This window comes from Coenobita brevimanus, chromosome 87 (assembly GCF_032717465.1).
Source record: "Coenobita brevimanus isolate Jiangsu-jjx chromosome 87, ASM3271746v2, whole genome shotgun sequence".
NCBI classification, from domain to species: Eukaryota; Metazoa; Arthropoda; class Malacostraca; order Decapoda; family Coenobitidae; genus Coenobita; species Coenobita brevimanus.
Window position 1 is genome coordinate 16,553,920 of NC_137040.1, and position 22,431 is coordinate 16,576,350.

The following is a 22,431-nucleotide window of genomic DNA, read 5'->3' on the forward strand; positions in this document are numbered from 1 at the left end:
GGAAACACATGACTTTCCACTTCTGAATCCAAACTGACATTCAAACAAAATATTCATCTCTTCTAGATATTTTATCCATCTGTCTTTCAGGATTCTCTCACATAATTGGTCTATAATTCAGGGGTTCTTCCCTGTTTCCTCCCTTATAAATTGGTACCACATTTGCCCTCTTCCATTCTTGTGGCACTTTCCCCTCTTCCAGAGAACACACGATTTAAACTGTGAATTTTATCCGCCAGTTGTTCTCTGCATTCCTTCAGTACCCAATTAGAAATTCCATCAGGTCCTGGGGCTTTCCTTACATCTTGAGCATCCAGTAATTTATACACTTCCTGTACCTCCACTTTTGTATCTTTTATCACAGGTACATTTCTAATCACTCTCTCCCTTTCCACAAACTCTTTTTCATTAGTGAAAACTGATTGGAAACATTTGTTCATTATTTCAGCTTGCATAGATGCATCTTTATAAACCTCTCTTTTTACTTTCAGTTTGGTGATTCCTTCCTTTTGTTTCAGTTTGCCATTAACAAATCTTTAAAACAGTTTGGGTTCATCCTTGCATTTGTCTATTATACCTTTTTCAAAATTCCTTTCTTCTTCTCTACGTATTCTTGTGTATTCATTTCTAGTTCTTTTATATTCTTCCTTTGTTCTGTTTTTACCTCTCTTTCTCCAGTAGTTCCACCCCTTATCTCTCTCTTTTTTTGCTATCATACACCTTCTATTAAACCACTCCTTTTTCCTGTTTTCTTTCCCTCTTACTCTTGGTACAAATTTTTCCACTCCCAAATTATAGAGGTCTAGAAAGATATCCCACTTCCTCTGTATCTCTCTTGTTTCTCTGAATTTTCTCCAATCCGCATTTTCAAAAAATTTTCTCAATCCCGTAAAATTTGTTTTCCCAAAGTTGTATCTTCCCTGTCTATGAAGCTCATCTCTTGGCTCGACATTCCCTATCATCATCTGGAACTCAATGACCACATGATCACTTTTTCCTATAGGAGAGAAATATTTCAATGATTCTATTACATCGGGTTCTTTGGTAAACAGTAAATCTAACCTGGCTGGTGTGTCCTCACCTCGGAACCATGTCTCTTCTTTGACCCATTGCGTCATCACATTATTCATTATTATATTTAATAATATAGTGCCCCACGAATCCTTGCTGCCTCCTGAGTCCCATTCCTCGCAGTTCACCTCTTTACATTAAAGTCACCCACCAAAATTATATTGCTGCTTTTCTCAATTATTTTTTGTAAATAACTAGCCATATCTGACAACATCTACTGGTATTCGTCACCATTCCATGCTCTTGTCTTAGGAGGAACATACACTACCGCCATATCTCTCTTAACATTCTCTCCAGATCACTTCAGCCCTGCCTTCTCCCATTTCCACGGTATCTACATTTATGTTGTTCTTCACTGCTATCATCACTCCTCCTCCTGTTGTCTCTTTTCTGTCTCTTCTCCACAGTTTGTATTTACCATCTCCCAAATGAACATCAATATCTTCTCTTAATTTAGTCTCTACAAAGCACATGACATCAGGTTTATGTTCTCTCAAGAAATCGTTAATTTCAAGCCTTGCCGATATTAAACCATCTACATTAGTATATATCACCTTCAAATTATTTTTGATGTTTTTTATACCCCTTTCTCTGCTTCTCTCCATCGGTACCACCTCATCAATTTCTGATCTTCCATAGCCATCCCCCTTAGTTTCCTTCACTTCTATTTCCTTACATACCACTTCCTTACTTTCATATCCATCACTCTGCAAAAAAAAAGTATTACATTCTTCCTCTGTTCTTTTATCATTTTTTTTCCTTTACTTGTTCCTTCAATGATTTTAAAACTTCTCTTTCTTCTACATTCAAATCTTTTCTTATCATAATATTTTCCATCCCTGCCTCTTTGCTTAATTTCCTGGTCACTTTAAGTATATCATTTACCACACTTTCTGATGACAACCTGACTCTCATTGGTCTTGTTTCCCCTTTCTTATAAGGCCCTATCCTCCTTACTTCCACAATTTCTTTTACCCACTTGTCTCCCTTGGGATCAATCTTGCCTAATATTCCTCTCACAAGGTTCGTGTCTCTCTCGAGTCCCGTGGATATAACCTTTTCTTCCTCCTCCCTGTTTCCAAATATTACCACGCATCTGTTCCTTTCTACAGTTTCTCTCACTATTTTCTCTTTTTTCTTCAGTATTTTCAATACGTTTTCTTCCACTTTCTTCTTGTTCATTTCCCTTTCTTCCTTGATGATTTCTCTTAAGCTGACCACTTCCTTCTCTTCTTCTTCTACATGTGCCCACTTTGCCTTATGCTCTTCTAATACACTACTCACCTTCTCCGTTTTATTAGTACTCTCTTCTAGTTTTCTCCTCAATTTGATATTTTCACGCTTCAAATTTCTAATCTCCTCATTCGCCGTCTCACTGGACTGGATCAGACTCTGTATAGTAATCTTCATATTCTCAGACACGTCCTTTAACATTACTGTAGATTCTCCACTTTCTTTTGAAGTTTACCAACCCTCATAATCAATGTTTTAACCAGATCCATGACATTACTATTTCTATCAAATCCTGGAAATTCGAGTCCCTCAATGTTTACATTATTGGCCATGTTTTGGTTACAGTACCAAAAACAGCTGTTACCAAAAATACTACAAACATTCATGAATACTCTTGCCAATAAATCTTTACATTTTTGGTAGTCTATATTTACTTACAGTATTTTAAACTTAAAAAAAGACCATAGGAGGCAGGACCAACAAAATTCCTGGAAACTTTAAGGTTTGGAGCAGTGGCTGGGCCTGGGCCTGGGAGCAGTGTGTTCTTACCTAATTGTTCTTACCTAATTGTATCTTTACAGGAATGAGTCAAGCTCGTACTGTCCCGTGTCTTAAATCATATTTATCGTACATATCTTAAAATTTGTGAATTGTTTTGGCACACACTATTTCATTCGGTAGTGCATTCCATTGATCAATTGCTCTGTTTGGGAAACTGAATTTCCTTACGTCTTTATCACCTCTCTTCTTATGCAGTTTTTTGCATTGTCCTCTTGCTGATGCTTCTCCATATGTTAGGTAATCATTTATGTCTATTTTTTCCTTCCCTGATATGCACTTGTATTTACCTATTTGTATTTACCTATTTGTAGTATACAGGAATTGAGCAATGCTCGTGTTGTCCTGTCTCCATATCCACATTTATCAAGTCTACCTTTACACACATGAATGTTTTTCTCATGCACCACCTCTTTGTCTAAGTCGTTCCAAATATTTAAGAATATACATAATTGTGATATACATGGAATGTACTATGCTCGTGGGTTTCCGTCGCTGTTTCTCAATAAGTAAAATTTAACTTTTAACTCATTTAAGTTTTTTGACTGGACGATCTCTTTGTCCAGGCTATTCCATAAGTCTATACTTCTGTAAAGAAAGCTATATTTCATGATATCCTTCAAGCAGCTTGACTTTTTCAATTTCATTCCATGTCCTCTTGTTGCTCTCTTATCCCATACAAACAGATCTTCTTTGTCAATTTTATCTACTCCCACCATGGTCCTGAACACCGCAATCATGTCTCCCCTCTTTCTCCTTTCCTCTAACGAAGGCAAATCCAGTTTTTCCAGCCTCTCTCTGTATGACAGGTCTGTCAGACTGGGGACCATCTTGGTTGCTGTTCTTTGTATTCTCTCAATCTTATTTATATCTTTCTTTTTGTGTGGGCACTACACAACCGCTGCATATTCTAACCTGGGGCGGATCATGGCCACTATCAATTTTTTCATCATTTCCTCATCCATATAATGAAATGCTACTCTTATGTTAGTCAAGAGTTTTTAAGTCTCTCCAACTATCTTGTTAATGTGCTTTTCTGGTGACAAACTATCTTGGACCAGCACTCCCAAATCTTTCTCTTCTCTCCTTTTTGTGATTAATTCATTACCCAAAAAATAATTCAGTGATGGTCTCCTGGTACTTTTACCCATTTCCAATATTTTACATTTCTTTACATTAAATTTCATTTCCCACGTCCGGCTCCAATTGTGTATCCTATCCAAATCCTCCTGCAGTATTTTACAGTCCTCCTCAACCTCTATCTTCCTCAAGATCTTTACATCATCAGCAAACAGACTCGCATAACTGTTCACTCCATCTACCATATCATTTATGTAAATCAGGAACATTACTGGCGCCAATACTGAGCCTTGAGGGACTCCACTTGTTTCTTCCCTCCATCCAGACATCTTTTCCTTTATTACTGTCCTAATTTGTCTGTCTCTCAAAAAGTCTCTCATCCATTCCAGAAGTTTCCCCTTTAGTCCTCCTATATATTCTAGTTTCCACATTAGTCTCTTATGAGGTACCTTGTCAAAGGCCTTCTCTAAGTCTAAGTACACACAATCCACCCAACCATCTCTCTCCTGTACCACATCAATCGCTCTTGAGTAAAAGCTCAACAAGTTTGAAACACATGACCTTCCACTTCTGATTCCAAACTGACATTCAGCCAAAATATTCATCTCTTCCAGATATTTTATCCATCTGTCTTTCAGGATTCTCTCACACAATTTTGCGACCATGCTGGTTAGAGACACTGGTCTATAATTCAGGGGTTCTTCCCTGCTTCCTCCCTTGTAAATTGGTACCACATTTGCCCTCTTCCATTCTTTTGGCACTTTCCCCTCTTCCAGTGAGCATACAATTAAGCTGTGAATTTTATCCGCCAGTTGTTCTCTGCATTCCTTCAGTACCCAATTAGAAATTCAATCAGGTCCTGGGGCTTTCCTTACATCTTGAGTTTCCAGTAAATTATACACTTCCTGCACCTCCACTTTTATATCTTTCATCACCGGAACATTTCTAATCACTCCCTCCCCTTCCACAAGCTCCTTTTCTTTAGTGAAAACTGACTGGAAACGTTTGTTCATTATTTCTGCTTGCATTGACGCATCCTTAAAGACCTCTCCATCTACTTTCAGCTTGGTGATTCCTTCCTTTTGTTTCAGTTTGCCATTAACAAATCTATAAAACAGTTTGGGTTCATCCTTGCATTTGTCAATTATACCTTTTTCAAAATTCCTTTCTTCTTCCCTACGTATTCTTGTGTATTCGTTTCTTGTTCTTTTATATTCTTCCTTTGTTCTGTCGTTACCTCTCTTTCTCCAATTGTTCCACGCCTTATCTCTCTCTTTTTTGGCTATCATACACCTTCTATGAAACCACTCCTTTTTCCTGTTTTCTTTCCCTCTTACTCTTGGTACAAATTTTTCCACTCCCAAATTATAGAGGTCTAGAAAGATATCCCACTTCCTCTGTATCTCTCTTGTTTCTCTGAATTTTCTCCAATCCGCATTTTCAAAAAAGTTTCTCAATCCTGTAAAATTTGCTTTGCCAAAGTTGTATCTTCCCTGTCTATGAAGCTCGTCTCTTGGCTCGACGTTTCCTACTAACATCTGGAACTCAATGACCACGTGATCACTTTTTCCCAAAGGACAGAGATATTCCAATGATTCTATTACATCCGGTTCTTTAGTGAACAGTAAATCTAACCTTGCTGGTGTGTCCTCACCTCGAAACCGTGTCTCTTCTTTGACCCACTGCGTCATCACATTATTCATTATTATATTTAATATCATAGTGCCCCACGAATCCTCGCCGCCTCCCGAGTACCATTCCTCCCAGTTCACCTCTTTACAATTAAAGTCACCCACCAAAATTATATTATTCCTTTCCTCAATTATTTTTTGCAAATAGCTAGCCATATCTGACAACATCTCATGGTATTCGTCATCACTCCTTGCTCTCCTCTTTGGGGGAACATACACTACCGCCATATCTCTATTAACATTCTCTCCAGTTTCTAATTTCATATATATCACTTCAGCCCTGCCTTCTCCCATTTCCACAGTATCTACATTTATGTTGTTCTTCACTGCTATCATCACTCCTCCTCCCTTTTTTTCTTTTCTGTCTTTTCTCCATAGTTTGTATTTACCATCTCCCAAATGAACATCAATATCTTCTCTTAATTTGGTCTCTACAAAGCACATGACATCAGGTTCATGTTCTCTCAAGAAATCATTAATTTCGATCCTTGTCGATATGAAACCATCAACATTAGTATATATCACATTCAAATTATTTTTGACATTATTAATACCCTCTTCTCTCCTACTCTCTGTCCATACCACTTCCTCAACTTCTGATCTTTCACAACCATCCCCCCTAGTTTCCTTCACTTCTATTTCCTTAAATACCATTTCCTTACTTTCATATCCAATACTCTCCAAAAAAAAGTATTACGTTCTTCCTCTGTCCTCTTATCATTTTTTTCCTTTACTTCTTCCTTTAATGATTTTAAAACTCTTCTTTCTTCTTCATTCAGATCTTTTCTTATTATAATATTTTCCATCCCCGCCTCTTTGCTTAATTTCCAGGTCACTTTAAGTATCTCATTTATTACACTTTCTGATGTAAACTTGACTCTCATTGGTCTTGTTTCCCCTTTCTTATAAGGCCCTATCCTCCTTACTTCCTCAATTTCTTTTACCCACTTGTCTCCTTCGTGGTCAATCTTGCCTAATATTCCTCTCACCATGTTCGTGTCTCTCTCGAGTCTTGCGAACCTAACCTTTTCTTCCTCTTCCCTGTTTTCAAATATTACCACACATCTGTTCCTTTCTACAGTTTCTCTCACTATTTTCTCTTTTTTCTTCAGTATTTTCACTACATTTTCTTCCATTTCTTTCTTGTTCATTTCCCTTTCTTCCTGGATGATCTCTCTTAAGCTGACCACTTCTTTCTGTTCTTCTTCTACGTGTGCCCACTTTGCCTTGTGTTCTTCTAATACATTACTCACCTTTTCTATTTTATTAGTACTCTCTTCAAGTTTCCTCCTCAGTTCAACATTTTCCCTCTTCAAATTCCTAATCTCTTCATTGGCTGTTTCGTTGGACTGGATTAGACTCTGTATTGTGGTTTCCGTATTTCCTGACACATCCTTTATCACTAGATTCTCTACTTTTTTTTCGAGTTCACTAATCCTCATAATTAATGTTTTCACCAGGTCCATGACATTATTATTAGCATCAAATCCTTGAAATTCCATTCCCTCATTGTTTACATTTTCGGCCATGTTTAATGTAAAGTACCTAAACAGCTGTTACCGAATAAGCCACAAACATTCATGTATACTATTGCCAACAAATCTTTACATTTTTGATAGTCTACTAACTTTCATTATTTTAAATTTAAAGAAAGACCCTAGGAGACAGGACAGACAAAATTCCTGAAACTAATCAAGGTTAGGAGCGATGCCTGGGACGTCCGCTCTCTCCGGCTGTTCGTGTGTGTGTATAGCATTATCATGTCATCTCTTTTCTTTCTCTCCTGTAGTGTTGGTAGATTCAGTTTATTTAGTCTTTCTTCATAGCTTAGGTCCCTTAACCTTGGTATGCATCTTGTAGCGGCCCTTTGAACTTTTTCAATCTTGTCTATGTGTTTTTTGAGATGAGGACTCCAGACTACTGATATATATTCCAGGGTTGGTCTAATGAATGATGTTATTATCCTTCTTAGCATGCCTTCATTTATGTATGTGAATGCTATTCTATACATGTTACGTACCTTCTCGCTGATGTGGTCAGCCGGAGATAGTCTGTTATTGATAATGACACCTAGGTCCTTCTCACTTTCTGATGTGTATAGGGTTTTATTTCCTAACGTATAATCCCAATCAGGTCTTTTTCCACTTTACCAAACTTGATTACATGACACTTGTCCACACTGAATTCCATTTGCCATGTACTACTCCATTCATGAAGTTTATTTAATTCTTCTTGTAGCTCTTTACAAGAGTCTGTGTTAGCAATTCTCCTTTGTATTTTTGCATCATCTGCAAACATATTCAGATAGCTCTCATTTAAAGTGTTACTGTTTATATCATTCATATACACTAAAAACATGATTGGTGCCAGCACTGAACCCTGTGGTACTCCACTAGTCACTTCTTTCCATGATGAGTAGTTTCCTCTTAGTACTGTTCTCATTTCTCTTTTTATGAGAAAATCTTGCATCCAACAAAACAGTTTGCCTCGAATTCCTCCTTGAGGGTACAGTTTCCATAACAGTCTTTGGTGTGGTACTGTGTCAAAAGCTTTCTTGAAATCTAAATAGATACTGTCCACCCATCCTTCTCTTTCCTGTATTGTTTGTTACTCCGTCATAGTAGCTCAACAGATTAGTAACACATGATTTTCCTTTTCTGACACCAAACTGTCTTTCTGTTATCATACTGTGTTCTTCTAGATGATTTACCCAAGCTTTTCTTATAAGCTTTTCTAATACCTTGTTTACAACACTGGTCAGTGATACTGGTTATTAGTTGAGTGGATTGTGTCTATTTCCTTTCTTGAATAAGACCACAATATTTGCTTTCTTCCAAATATTAGGTAGTTTACCTTGACTCAAGGATTTCTTGAAAATTAAAAATAATGGTTTACTTAACTCCTTTGCACATTCTCATAGTACCCAACATGAAATTTCATCAGGACCACTTGCTTTTCTTCTGTCTAATTTACTTAACTCCTCCTGTATTACTTTTTCTGCTATTTGCATATCTGGTAGTATGTGTGGACATGCATGTTCCACATAGTCCCTCTCAAAATTTTTTTCTTCTGTAAAAACTAATTGGAAATTCTTATTTAGTGCTTCACAAATATCTTTCTCTTGCGTATAAGTGATTCCCTCGTTCGTAATGGATTGTATTATTTCTTTTACTTTGGTTTTGCTTCTGATGTAGCTGTAAAACAGCTTTGTTTGATCACTACTTTTATTTATTATATCCTCCTCAAACTGTTTTTGGGCTTCCCTCCTTATTCTTGTATAATCGTTTCTTGCCTGTTTATAATTATTATACGCCCTTTCACTGTTGTGTCTTCTGTATCTATTCCACAACAAATCTATTCTTTCTTTTGATTTTTTACATTCTGTATTGAACCATTTCTGTGTTTTCTTATCTGCTTCTTTGTGCTGTGGGATGTACTTCTGGACTCCTGTTTCATAAAATTCACAGATTTTTTTATAGACAGCATTTAAATCTTGTCCTCTAAGCTCATTTTCCCAATCAGCTTCTAAGAAATACTTCTTTAGGTCTTGATAATTTCCCTTTTTATAGTTTAGGCTCTTTTTGTAACTTTCATTGCTTTTTAACTATGTCGATGCTATCCTGAAGTTGTAATTTAGTACTGCATGATCGCTTTTGCCAAGGGGAGGGTGATATATTAAACTGTCAATATCATTTTCTTGCCTAGTAAATAATAGATCTAGCACTGAAGGTACATCGAGTCCTCTTTTTCTGGTGGTTTCCCTCACATGTTACGTTAGGAAAAACTCTTGCACGAGATCCAGGAGCTTTTGGTCCCAACAGCTTTCTTGGCTAATTATATCTAGAGTATTCCAATTTATATTTGTATTAAAATCTCCAGTTAGTATAATTCTTTCCGATTTCTCTTCCATTTTATGTAGCAATGATCTTAAACTCTGAATTGTACTCTCTGCCAGGTCCTCATATTCGTCTCATTCCCATGAGTTTGATCTGGGTGGCATGTACAAATTGGCTACAATTACTTTCCCTTCAGATGTGTTGATCTCTACTGCAATCAGTTCTACTTGTGATGGTATATCTAGTTTTATTTCATTGACTTTTAGATTTTTCTTGGTTAATATTATAATTCCTCCTCCCTTTTTTAAATTTCTGTCTCTTCTCCATATATTGTATTCTTCTAAGTTTAGTATGTCATTTGATATCCTTGGTGTTAATTTTGTTTCAGTTAGGCATATTATTTGTGGTTCATTTTCTCTGACATAATCATTCATCTCTAGTAATTTAGATACTATTCCATCCACATTTGAGTACATCAACTTTATCATCTTGTTTACATACTTGTCATGACATGGTTTTACTACCTTCCTCCTTTTTATTCCATCCTGTTTGTGTACCACTTTCGTACCTGCAATCCTATTACTTTGTAAAAAAAATTTGTTCTTCTCCTCTTCTGATCTTCCCTCAATTTTTGTTTGTGCTTCCTCCCTCTTCTCTTTCAGTAATTCCAGTTCCTCTTGTGTTAGGCATCTTTTTATCCATTCATTTTTGAACTCCTCTTTTTCCATAAGATTCTTTGCATTTTTCAGTATCTCCTCCACAGTGTTTACACTCTGGAAAGTCACCTTTAGAGGTCTTGTCTTGCTTTTCTCGTATTTCCCTAACCTTTTGTGTTCCTCTATGTCTTTACTACAGATTTCCTCTGATACTTCTTTCAGTAAGCTCATTACATTTGCCATCTCCTTTTTGTCTCTTGTGATCTTGTTTTTTACTTCTTCCTCTTCTATATCAGTGATTACTATAGATTTGTTTATATCTACTGAATCTCTGACTAACTTTGAATTGTTTTGGATTATTCTTTTCACTTCCTGTTTAATGCTTTTTTCCTCCACCCGTGTTTCTAAGTCTTTCTTTACTTTCACCATTTCAGCATACGTGGTTTCCACATCATTTTTGTAGCTTTGCACAGCTTCATTCACCTGTGTTATCTTCTCCTCAATATCACTGCTTTGGTCTATCAGACTGCTTACTTGCCTAATTGTCTCTGTATCATTTTTTAACTCTTCCATAACACTCTTGTGATTGACTACTGTACTTGCCATTTCACTCATTTTCTTCCTAAGTGTACTCAGTTCCACTGTTAGTTCACTGATGGTTGTGTCTTTCTTGTTGGCCTCCCTTCCTAGTTTTTCTATTTCTTCCTTTTGCAAGTGTATCTGCTTCTTTATTTCATCAATTTCATTTTTGAAAGCCATTTCTAGTTTGTGTACACGTTCAACCAGTCTATTGTGAGTCTCCACAATGTGTTCTTACCTAATTGTATCTTTACAGGAATGAGTCAAGCTCGTATTGTCCCGTGGCTTAGACCATATTTATCGTACATATCCTTAAATTTGTGAATTGTTTTGGCACACACTACTTCATTCGGTAGTGCATTCCATTGATCAATTGCTCTGTTTGGGAAACTGAATTTCCTTACGTTTTTATCACCTCTCTTCTTATGCAGTTTTTTGCAGTGTCCTCTTGCTGATGCTTCTCCATATGTTAAGTAATCATTTATGTCTATTTTCTCCTTTCCTGATATGCACTTATATAGCATTATCATGTCACCTCTTTTCCTTCTCTCCTGTAGTGTTGGTAGATTCAGTTTATTTAGTCTTTCTTCGTAGCTTAGGTCCCTTAAGCTTGGTATCCATCTTGTAGCGGCCCTTTGAACTTTTTCAATCTTGTCTATATCCTTTTTGAGATGAGGACTCCAGACTATTGATGCATATTCCAGGGTTGGTCTAATGAATGATGTTATTATCCTTCTTAGCATGTCTTCATTTATGTATGTGAATGCTATTCTCATATTTGCAAGCAGTGTATACATGTTCCGTACCTTCTCGCTGATGTGGTCAGCCGGAGATAGTCTGTTATTGATAATCACACCTAGGTCTTTCTCTCTTTCTGATGTGTATAGGGTTTTATTTCCTAACTTATAATCCCAATCAGGTCTTTTTCCACTTTTACCAAACTTGATTACATGACACTTGTCCACATTGAATTCCATTTGCCATGTACTATTCCATTCATGAAGTTTATTTAATTCTTCTTGTAGCTCCTTACAAGAGTCTGTGCTAGTAATTCTCCTTTGTATTTTTGCATCATCTGCAAACATATTCAGATAGCTGTCATTTCCAGTGTTACTGTTTATATCATTTATGTACACTAGAAACATGATTGGTGCCAGCACCGAACCCTGTGGTACTCCACTAGTCACTTCTTTCCATGATGAGTAGTTTCCTCTTAGTACTGTCCTCATTTCTCTTTTTATGAGAAAGTCTTGCATCCAACAAAACAGTTTGCCTCGAATTCCTCCTTGATGGTACAGCTTCCATAAAAGTCTTTGGTGTGGTACTGTGTCAAAAGCTTTCTTGAAATCTAAATAGATACTGTCCACCCATCCTTCTCTTTCCTGTATTGTGTTTGTTACTCTCATAATAGCTCAACAGATTAGTAACACATGATTTTCCTTTTCTGAAGCCAAACTGTCTTTCTGTTATCATACTGTGTTCTTCTAGATGATTTACCCAAGCTTTTCTTATAAGTTTTTCTAATACCTTGCTTACAACACTGGTCAGTGATACTGGTCGGTAGTTGAGAGGATTTTGTCTATTTCCTTTCTTGAATAAGGGGACTATATTTGCTTTTTTCCAAATATCAGGTAGTTTCCCTTGACTCAAGGATTTCTTGAAAATTAAAAATAATGGTTTACTTAACTCCTTTGCACATTCTCGTAACACCCAACATGAAATTTCATCAGGACCACTTGCTTTTCCTCTGTCTAATCTACTTAACTCCTCCTGTATTACTTTTTCTGCTATTTGTATATCTGGTAGTATGTGTGGACATGCGTGTTCCACATATTCCCTCTCAAAATTTTTTTCTTCTGTAAAAACTAATTGGAAATTCTTATTTAGTGCTTCACAAATATCTTTCTCTTGTGTATAAGTGATTCCCTTGTCCGTGATGGATTGTATTATATCTTTTACTTTGGTTTTGCTTCTGATATAGCTGTAAAACAGTTTTGGTTGATCACTACTTTTATTTATTATATCCTCCTCAAACTGTTTTTGGGCTTCCCTCCTTATTCTTGTATAGTCGTTTCTTGCCTGTTTGTAATTATTATACGCCCTTTCACTATTGTGTCTTCTGTATCTATTCCACAACAAATCTCTTCTTTCTTTTGATTTTTTACATTCTGTATTGAACCATTTCTGTATTTTCTTATCTGCTTCTTTGTGCTGTGGGATGTACTTCTGGACTCCTATTTCATAAAATTCACAAAATTTTTTATATACAGCATTTAAATCTTGTCCTCTCAGCTCATTTTCCCAGTCAACTTCTAAGAAATACTTCTTTAGGTCTTGATAATTTCCCTTTTTATAGTTTAGTCTCTTTTGTAACTGTCATTGCTGTTTACTATGTCATATGCTATCCTGAAGTTATAATTTAGTACTGCATGATCGCTTTTGCCGAGTGGAGGGTGATATATTAAACTGTCAATGTCATTTTCTTGCCTAGTAAATATTAGATCTAGCACTGAAGGTACATCAAGTCCTCTTTTTCTAGTGGTTTCCCTCACATGTTGCGTTAAGAAAAACTCTTGTACGAGATCCAGGAGTTTTTGGTCCCAACAGCTTTCTTGGCTATTTATATCTAGAGTATTCCAATTTATATTTGTATTGAAATCCCCAGTTAGTATAATTCTTTCCGATTTCTCTTCCATTTTATGTAGCAAGGATCTTATACTCTGAATTGTACTCTCTGCCAGGTCCTCATATTCGTCTCTTTCCCATGTGTTTGATCTGGGTGGCATATACAAATTGGCTACAATTACTTTACCTTCAGATGTGTCGATCTCTACTGCAATCAGTTCTACTTGTGATGGTATATCTAGGTTTATTTCCTTGACTTTTAGATTTTTCTTAGTTAATATTATAATTCCTCCTCCTTTTTTTAAGTTTCTGTCTCTTCTCCATTTATTGTATTCCTCTAAGTTTAGTAGGCCATTGGATATCCTTGGTGTTAATTTTGTCTCAGTTAGGCATATTATTTGTGGTTCATTTTCTCTGACATAATCATTCATCTCTAGTAATTTAGATACCATTCCATCCACATTTGAGTACATCAATTTTATCATCTTGTTTATATACTTGTCATGACATGGTTCTACTAACTTCCTCCTTTTTCTTCCATCCTGTTTGTGTACCACTTTCGTACCTGCAATCCTATTACTTTGTAAAAAAATTTCTTCTTGTCCTCTTCTGATCTTCCCTCATTTTTTGTTTTTGCTTCCTCCCTTTTCTCTTTCAGTAATTCCAGTTCCTCTTGTGTTAGGCATCTTTTTATCCATACATTTTTGAACTCCTCTTTTTCCATAAGATTCTTTGCATTTTTTAGTATCTCTTCCACATTGTTTACACTCTGGAAAGTCACGTTTAGAGGTCTTGTCTTGCTTTTCTCGTATTTCCCTAACCTTTTGTGTTCCTCTATGTCTTTACTACAGATTTCCTCTGATACTTCTTTCAGCAAGCTCATTACATTTGCCATCTCCTTTTTGTCTCTAGTGATTTTGTTTTTAATTTCATCCTCTTCTATACCAGTGATTACTATTATTTATTTCTACTGAATCTCTGACTAACTTTGGATTGTTTTGGATTATTCTTTTCACTTCCTTTTTAATGTTTTTTTCCTCCACCCTTGTTTCTAAGTCTTTCTTTACTTTCACCATTTCAGCATACGTGGTTTCTACATCATTTTTGTAGCTTTGCACAGCTTCATTCACCTGTGTTATCTTCTCCTCAATATCACTGCTCTGGTCCATAAGACTGCTTGCTTGTCTAATTGTCTCTGTGTCATTTTTTAACTCTTCCATAACACTCTCGTGATTAACTACTGTACTTCCCATTTCACTCACTTTCTTCCTAAGGGTATTCAGTTCCACTGTTAGTTCACTGATGGTTGTGTCTTTCTTATTGGCCTCCCTTCCCAGTTTTTCTATCTCTTCCTTTTGCAAGTGCATTTGCTTCTTTATTTCATCCATTTCATTTTTGAAAGCCATTTCTAGTTTGTGTACACGTTCAACCAGTCTATTGTGAGTCTCCACTTCAACCAGTTCTTGGTAGAAATCATCATTTTGCTTTTTACTTTTATCCCTCTTCTTTTCCAAATTTGTTTTACTGAAGTATGTATCCATTTTGTAATACTAAATGAGGAGTATGCACTTACACTTTCCGCGTGTTGCCGTAGTATAAACAATCCCAGCTGACTCAACGCATCGTGGTTCTTTGTTGTTTGATCAGTCTTATTTAAATTTACTATTTCTTTTCCTTTCAATAATGAAAAATCATTTAGTCTAACCTGGTACAGAGCTTGACTCATTCAAAGATACTTATTTAGGTAATGCCTCTGGCCGTGTTGAGCTGGTATGGAGAGCCGGTAAAAGACGTCTTCCTCCGATGACTCCCTGTGTGTGTGTGTGTGTGTGTGTGTGTGTGCACATGTGTGCGCATGCCCGCACTCTTTATGAACAAACCACTGGGAAAATTACAGATACCTTACATCAAGAAACAGCGGGACAAAATTATGAAGTTTTATCTTGTCGCTTATGGCTACCAAACACTTCCCACTGTAAGCAGAGTTTAAAATAATGTTAAGATATAAACCAAAAAAAGGTATTTAAGATGATAATTCACTGCCATGGAGGCTTTTTCATCATAACAATTGGTTAGGCTCCTTTATAAAGTGGTTATCTGATTCCTCATTTCACCATTTAGGGCTCTGTATTATCTGAGAATCCCAAAATACGTTTAGCCTAAGGAATGCATTTTATGACATTCATCAACACTATAGAGGCTTCTTCACTGTAGTATATGGTTATGCTCCTTTATAAAATGGTGCTTTGATTCCTCATTTCATCATTTGAGAATCTAGATCATTTAAAGAGTCTAGAAATACATTTTTCCCTGGGATGCTGGATTTCCCCCCCCCCCCAGTTGACTGTATGTCACTGTGGTGGGATTGAAGAGGAGCCTACATGTGATGGTGCTGTGACTAGGTGGAGCAGCTGTGGTGTCCACCTAGGAGCCATACCATCTAATATTTCCCTGCCTCTTGCCATGGGATGGACCTTGGTCTGACCCTGGTGAAGACATCATTTACCACAAGGGGACATCAGTTCCCTGCACTGTACATACTGTACTTTATCTGTAAGATGGCCCCATTGAAGCAGCTGACTACCTGTGGTCAACAGGTCTGCTCAACCAGACATTAAAATTATGCATAAAACAACAACAATGGTACTACACTGAAGAGACTAGAAAAAGATGTAAGGCTTATCTGATCTGAAAAGAAAAGGGTTTGCTAAAAACCTACTGTACACCTAGAAATTAAATATATAACACTAATATTAAAAAATGAAAAGCAAACTAACCATGTCCATTTTGGTGTAGTCAGCCTCATCATCAGAGTCATCGATGGCATCCTGCATCTCAGCCATACCCGGGTAGCATTCAGTGTAGTAATCATTGGTTACCAGGAGGGCATTCATACTGTTGGGTAGAAGAGGATGGAGTGAGCAAAGTTAACACTGGTAAACAATGTGCATCTTATTAGAAAGGACAAAGGTAGACAGATAAATAATTAGATTCTGCACTTCTTAAAAGATAAACTGCAGTCATCAATCACTCATCTTTTATATACCAACAAAACAATCTGCCAAAAAAACAATGTTGGCTTAGCCACCAAAACATGTCATAATGGCCTATTACAGTAGACATAATCTTTAAATCAAAGAAAAAACAGCCTATTTTTTTTTTTCCTGAATGACCCAGTTATAAGTATACAAGCCCAGTGGTCACTTCAAGTTATTCCAGATGCTCACACCCTTTCCATCCAGTCTGGCCCAGTGAGATCATTCAAGGTGAAAAAATGGTTAAAGAAGTGGTCTTCTCACTATATGGATGTAAATGACTCCAAACTGAGTTGGACAATTTTTTTTTTTTTTTCCACAAACATTCCTGGCATTCTTAAACACTTCTCAACATGTAAAAACAATCCTGCAGCGTTAGCATATACTGGATGTAAACAGTGGGTACCAGCATTGAAATAGTGATGTGAAAATGAGTTGCAAATAGGACTTATCGGCCTCAGAGAAAGGATTGTCATGTCTCTCCCCTCCCCACCCTCTCACACACACACACACACACACACACACACACACACACACAAACACACACAATGCAATGCAAGCAGAAATAATGAACAAACGTTTCCAGTCAGTTTTCACTAAAGAAAAGGAGCTTGTGGAAGGGAAGGGAGTGATTAGAAATGTTCCGGTGATGAAAGATATAAAAGTGGAGGTGCTGGAAGTATATAAATTACTGGAAACTCAAGATGTAAGGAAAGCCCCAGGACCTGATGGAATTTCTAACTGGGTACTGAAGGAATGCAGAGAACAACTGGCGGATAAAATTCACAGCTTAATTGCATGCTCACTGGAAGAGGGGAAAGTGCCAAAAGAATGGAAGAGGGCAAATGTGGTACCAATTTACAAGGGAGGAAACAGGGAAGAACCCCTGAATTATAGACCAGTGTCTCTAACCAGCATGGTCGCAAAATTGTGTGAGAGAATCCTGAAAGACAGATGGATAAAATATCTGGAAGAGATGAATATTTTGGCTGAATGTCAGTTTGGATTCAGAAGTGGAAGGTCATGTGTTTCAAACTTGTTGAGCTTTTACTCAAGAGCAATTGATGTGGTACAGGAGAGAGATGGTTGGGTGGATTGTGTTTACTTAGACTTAGAGAAGGCATTTGACAAGGTACCTCATAAGAGACTAATGTGGAAAATAGAATATATAGGAGGACTAAAGGGGAAACTTCTGGAATGGATGAGAGACTTTTTGAGAGACAGACAAATGAGGACAGTAATAAAGGAAAAGATGTCTGGATGGAGGGAAGTAACAAGTGGAGTCCCTCAAGGCTCAGTGTTGGCGCCAGTAATGTTCCTGATTTACGTAAATGATATGGTAGATGGAGTGAACAGTTATGCAAGTCTGTTTGCTGATGATGTAAAGATCTTGAGGAAGATAGAGGTTGAGGAGGATTGTAAAATACTGCAGGAGGATTTGGATAGGATACACAATTGGAGCCGGACGTGGGAAATGAAATTTAATGTAAAGAAATGTAAAATATTGGAAATGGGTAAAAGTGCCAGGAGACCATCACTGAATTATTTTTTGGGTAATGAATTAATCACAAAAAGGAGAGAAGAGAAAGATTTGGGAGTGCTGGTCCAAGATAGTTTGTCACCAGAAAAGCACATTAACAAGATAGTTGGAGAGACTTATAAGCTCTTGACTAACATAAGAGTAGCATTTCATTATATGGATGAGGAAATGATGAAAAAATTGATAGTGGCCATGATCCGCCCCAGGTTAGAATATGCAGCGGTAGTGTGGTGCCCACACAAAAAGAAAGATATAAACAAGATTGAGAGAATACAAAGAACAGCAACCAAGATGGTCCCCAGTCTGACAGACCTGTCATACAGAGAGAGGCTGGAAAAACTGGATTTGCCTTTGTTAGAGGAAAGGAGAAAGAGGGGAGACATGATTGCGGTGTTCAGGACCATGGTGGGAGTAGATAAAATTGACATAGAAGATCTGTTTGTATGGGATAAGAGAGCAACAAGAGGACATGGAATGAAATTGAAAAAGTCAAGCTGCTTGAAGGATATCAAGAAATATAGCTTTCCTTACGGAAGTATAGACTTATGGAATAGCCTGGACAAAGAGATCGTCCAGTCTAAAAACTTAAACGAGTTTAAAGTTAAATTCGACTTACTGAGAAACAGCGATGGAAACCCACGAGCATAGTACATTCCGTGTATATCACAATTAGGTATATTCTTAAATATTTGGAACGACTTAGACAAAGAGGTGGTGCATGAGAAAAACATTCATGTGTATAAAGGTAGACTTGATAAATGTGGATATGGAGACAGGACAACACGAGCATTGCTCAATTCCTGTATACTACAAATAGGTAAATACAAATAGGTAAATACACACACACACACACACACACACACACACACACACACACACACACACACACAAACACAATTCAGGATCCAACATCACCGTCCAGTTATGCCCATTCAGGCCCTTCCAGCTCAATCAAATCAATTAAGTCCATGAACAGCCAACTAGTTTAAGTGTGAATCATTCAGGCCATCTTAAGTCTACTAAGGCACTTTCCATTCAATCTGGCCCTGGTCAGATCAGTTTGGGGCCTTGACATCTGCCTGAATTCAGCCATATTAATTTAAGGCCATTCAAGTCACTTCAGGAGCATCCACATCCATTCAAATCAGATTAAATCTGAATTAATCATTTAATTTAATTTCAGTCATGTTCAGATGCGAGTACATTGAGATCAATCCAAAACTTCAGTCCCACTTCAAAAATTCTAGGTCACTTCCAACATGGGTGGCCATTTTATCACCGATAATTCTATCACCAGCCAATTAGTCACCTGTCAAATTAGTCTACATTAACTCCAACCAGTTCATCACAGAGATATTTTGGAAGAGCACAGAACTTACACAGTTAATAAAAGATAACTGATGAGCAAATCTGTTAAAAACTGAGCTGAGGCTGTTTGTCAGTTTGGATGTAATGGCCTAAATGACTTGCGGCATAAATGACATGGACCCAATGGGCTTGCCTTCATGCTGGACAATCATCTTGCGATTCATCTCAAGAGTAACTGCCTTCCGCTTCTCACCGGTAGCAGGAGAGATGGATGGTCATTTCAAAGACATGATGGATGCACAAAACACAACACAACATAGGTACAGGGGGATAAAAAAAAAAAAAAAAAAAAAAAAAAAAAAAAAGTTGGTGAAACAGAACACTGTAGAGCATCAGTTGTTTCCATTAGAAACTGCCTGGGCAGGCTGGGACTTGGCTCGCTGCCATGCCCAGTATCACGCAAGACTATCTTACTGCATATCACTAGCCTGGGAAAAGATCAAAATTAAACATCCGGACTTTTTCCGATATATCAGACATTAGTCCGGATCACACCAATGGTTTTAAAACTGTTTTCATTACCACTACAGTATAGGCATACCTCAATTTACGAACATAATTGGTTCCAAGAGACCATTTGCAAGTTGATTTTGTTCAGAAAATGAAAATCCCTTGCAGTACTACACGTACGACCAGAAAAACTCTGTACTTTTCACTGATCTGCCAGTTGGGTTTTAAATGTTCTTAACCCCTACACTTCGGGGATATTTTTGCGCTCCTTGCACGTCCCGCGAGGATATTCGTCCTCCGACTGACTTTTTAAAAATATTTGCCAAAAATCAGTTATTAATCCTAGAATATTAAAATTAAATATGCATATGGCACATACCTTCAGCTTTCCCCTGGGATGTTTGCTGAGCCTTCGTCATCTATCGTAGGACTTGTGGAGACTTCTGAAGTTGGGTAACAAAGTCTCCACTTTACACTTAACGATACCCCATAATATGGTTACCACTGCCTGATATTATAACTACAAACATTATTCTATGAATTTCAAGTAGCATGGAATTCATATTCTAAAAAAAAACACTGTGAAAACAATGTAAATTACGAGTGTATAAGAGCTTTCCTCCAGTGCTGGTTCCCCGATGGTATTCTGAGGCGGAGCTGTCATTTATTATTTATAAACACACTCACACTTTATATTCCTAGTACTTTATTACACTTATCTATATATACAATACTTACCTATAGGTTTCTCTCAGTACTAGTAGTTTATTTTCACTCTAGGCATTCACTTTCTCGTTTTGTATACTAGAGTAGAAAGCGAAGCTGTCACTTTCACTTTCAAACTCCCAGTATTCATACATGCTAGAGTGAAACTTTCACTTTCATTACTCCTAATATATATACTCATATTCTTATATTACTACTTATTTACATTTCTATTTACATTCTCTATTTTAATTACATTATTTCCATTTCCATTTTATTTACACTATGTTATGCAATGTCACTTGCAGTAACTTATAAAACTATTCTCCACTGTTCAGTTATATTTACATTCATTGCTTTCACTTGCTGTTTACACATTATTTACACATTATTTACATTTCCACTTGCACTGTTTTAGAGTCACCAGAAAGACCATAGTCACTGTCCATCATTATCACTGATACATTAGCCAGTTCACGTTCCACAGCAAAGTCACTTAGCCCTTTGCCCCTACGCACGAGGTTTGGTAGGGGTCGAGGTCACAGGGCCCTTTGCATGGGGCTAAAAAGCGGCGGAATTGGACAGGCGTGAATCTGATGTGGTTTCACCATGAAAGACGACAGTAAACTGAATGCTGTGGCCTGAGGGCAGTGAAGGGTTGCCAATGTCAGTGTGGTGACAGCTGCTAATATATAAGCTATGAAATGATTGGCAGGAAATCTAGACAATACATAATAAATCAGGCAGTTCCAGGTGAATGTAAATATCACTTAGGCTTCTTCCTTCCTTTCTTATATATATTTTTATTATGAGACCAGGTCATACGGCATATTTCAAAGGGAAATGAACAGGGAAAATTAGCGAACGAGTGCACGTGAGGTGTTGCCAGATGATAATTAGCCCATTCCAGATGTATGGCAGTATCAATTACCTTTTCTCTTTCTTTTATATATTATTTGATATAAGAATAGGGCCAAGGGCATATTTCAATGGATAAAATGAGTGGAAAAATCCATCCAGGATTTGTGCTGCGCAGCACAGCTGGTCAGGCGGGAGGAGAGGGTAATGGAGGGGAGGTAAGGAGGGGAGTCAAGGACAGGAGAAAAATGGCTAAATTGTCAACAGTGGATGGGAGTACAGGTGACATTAGCAGAACTGAGTATAGCCGGACACTGGCAGTACTGATGGATGATATAAGCCACCACTTGAAAGCCCGGGCAAATTCAAAATAGCACAGAATCACAAAAGTGACGCCCTGCGGTATGATCCTTTGCTCCCGAGCGTCACGAAAGTGACGCCCCGCGGTATGATCCCTTGCTCTTGAGCATCACGAAAGTGACGCCCTGCAGATAAGGGGTTAAGCAGTTTACAGTATATTGTATTATGAAATATAAATGCATAAATGAACACAAGAAATGCACAAGAAAAACACACAGTATAAGACACAAATCTGTTCCTGCTACTGTGCGATATCTATTTACAACTGACGAAAAAGGATGTAAAGTTTACCACCTGCAAAGATGTGGATCTGGCATGCTTTTCATTTGTTTCATTAGTTGCAAATATACGTTGGACATAAGCAATAACAAAGGTATTTTACAAACTCGAATTCTTCCCGCTCCTTCTGGCATAATGCTAAAAACCTTTTTAACAACTTTACCTCATAATCCTTCCCTCCTCTTTTCTATTCTGATGGCTCTGTAGCTATTTCTTCTACTGATAAAGCAGATCTCTTCACTCAGACTTTCTCCTCCAACTCCACCTTAGACGATTCCGGTGCTGTTCCTCCATCACTTCCCCCCTCTGACTTCCTCATGGCAGACATTAAAATTTCTTCAACTAATGTATTTTCTGCCATCACTGGCCTTAATACTAACAAGGCATATGGGGCTGATGGAGTCCCTCCTGTTGTCCTCAAGAACTGTGCTTCTGTGTGTACACCCTGCCTAGGTAAACTCTTTCGTCTTTGTCTGTCAACTTGTACCTTTTCTTCTTGCTGCAAGT

At 37.4% G+C, this 22,431-nt stretch overlaps 1 protein-coding gene across 1 annotated transcript in view; it reads right to left on the reverse strand.

Moving 5' to 3' along the window:
* Positions 1–22,431, reverse strand: part of beag (IC cytokine homolog beag) — a 498,741-nt gene that overhangs the window by 134,563 nt on the left and 341,747 nt on the right. Inside the window, exon 9 of the mRNA XM_080280996.1 lies at positions 16,107–16,224. Within this exon, the coding sequence (XP_080137122.1) occupies positions 16,107–16,224 (118 nt within the window). The remainder of the gene's footprint in view (positions 1–16,106; positions 16,225–22,431) is intronic.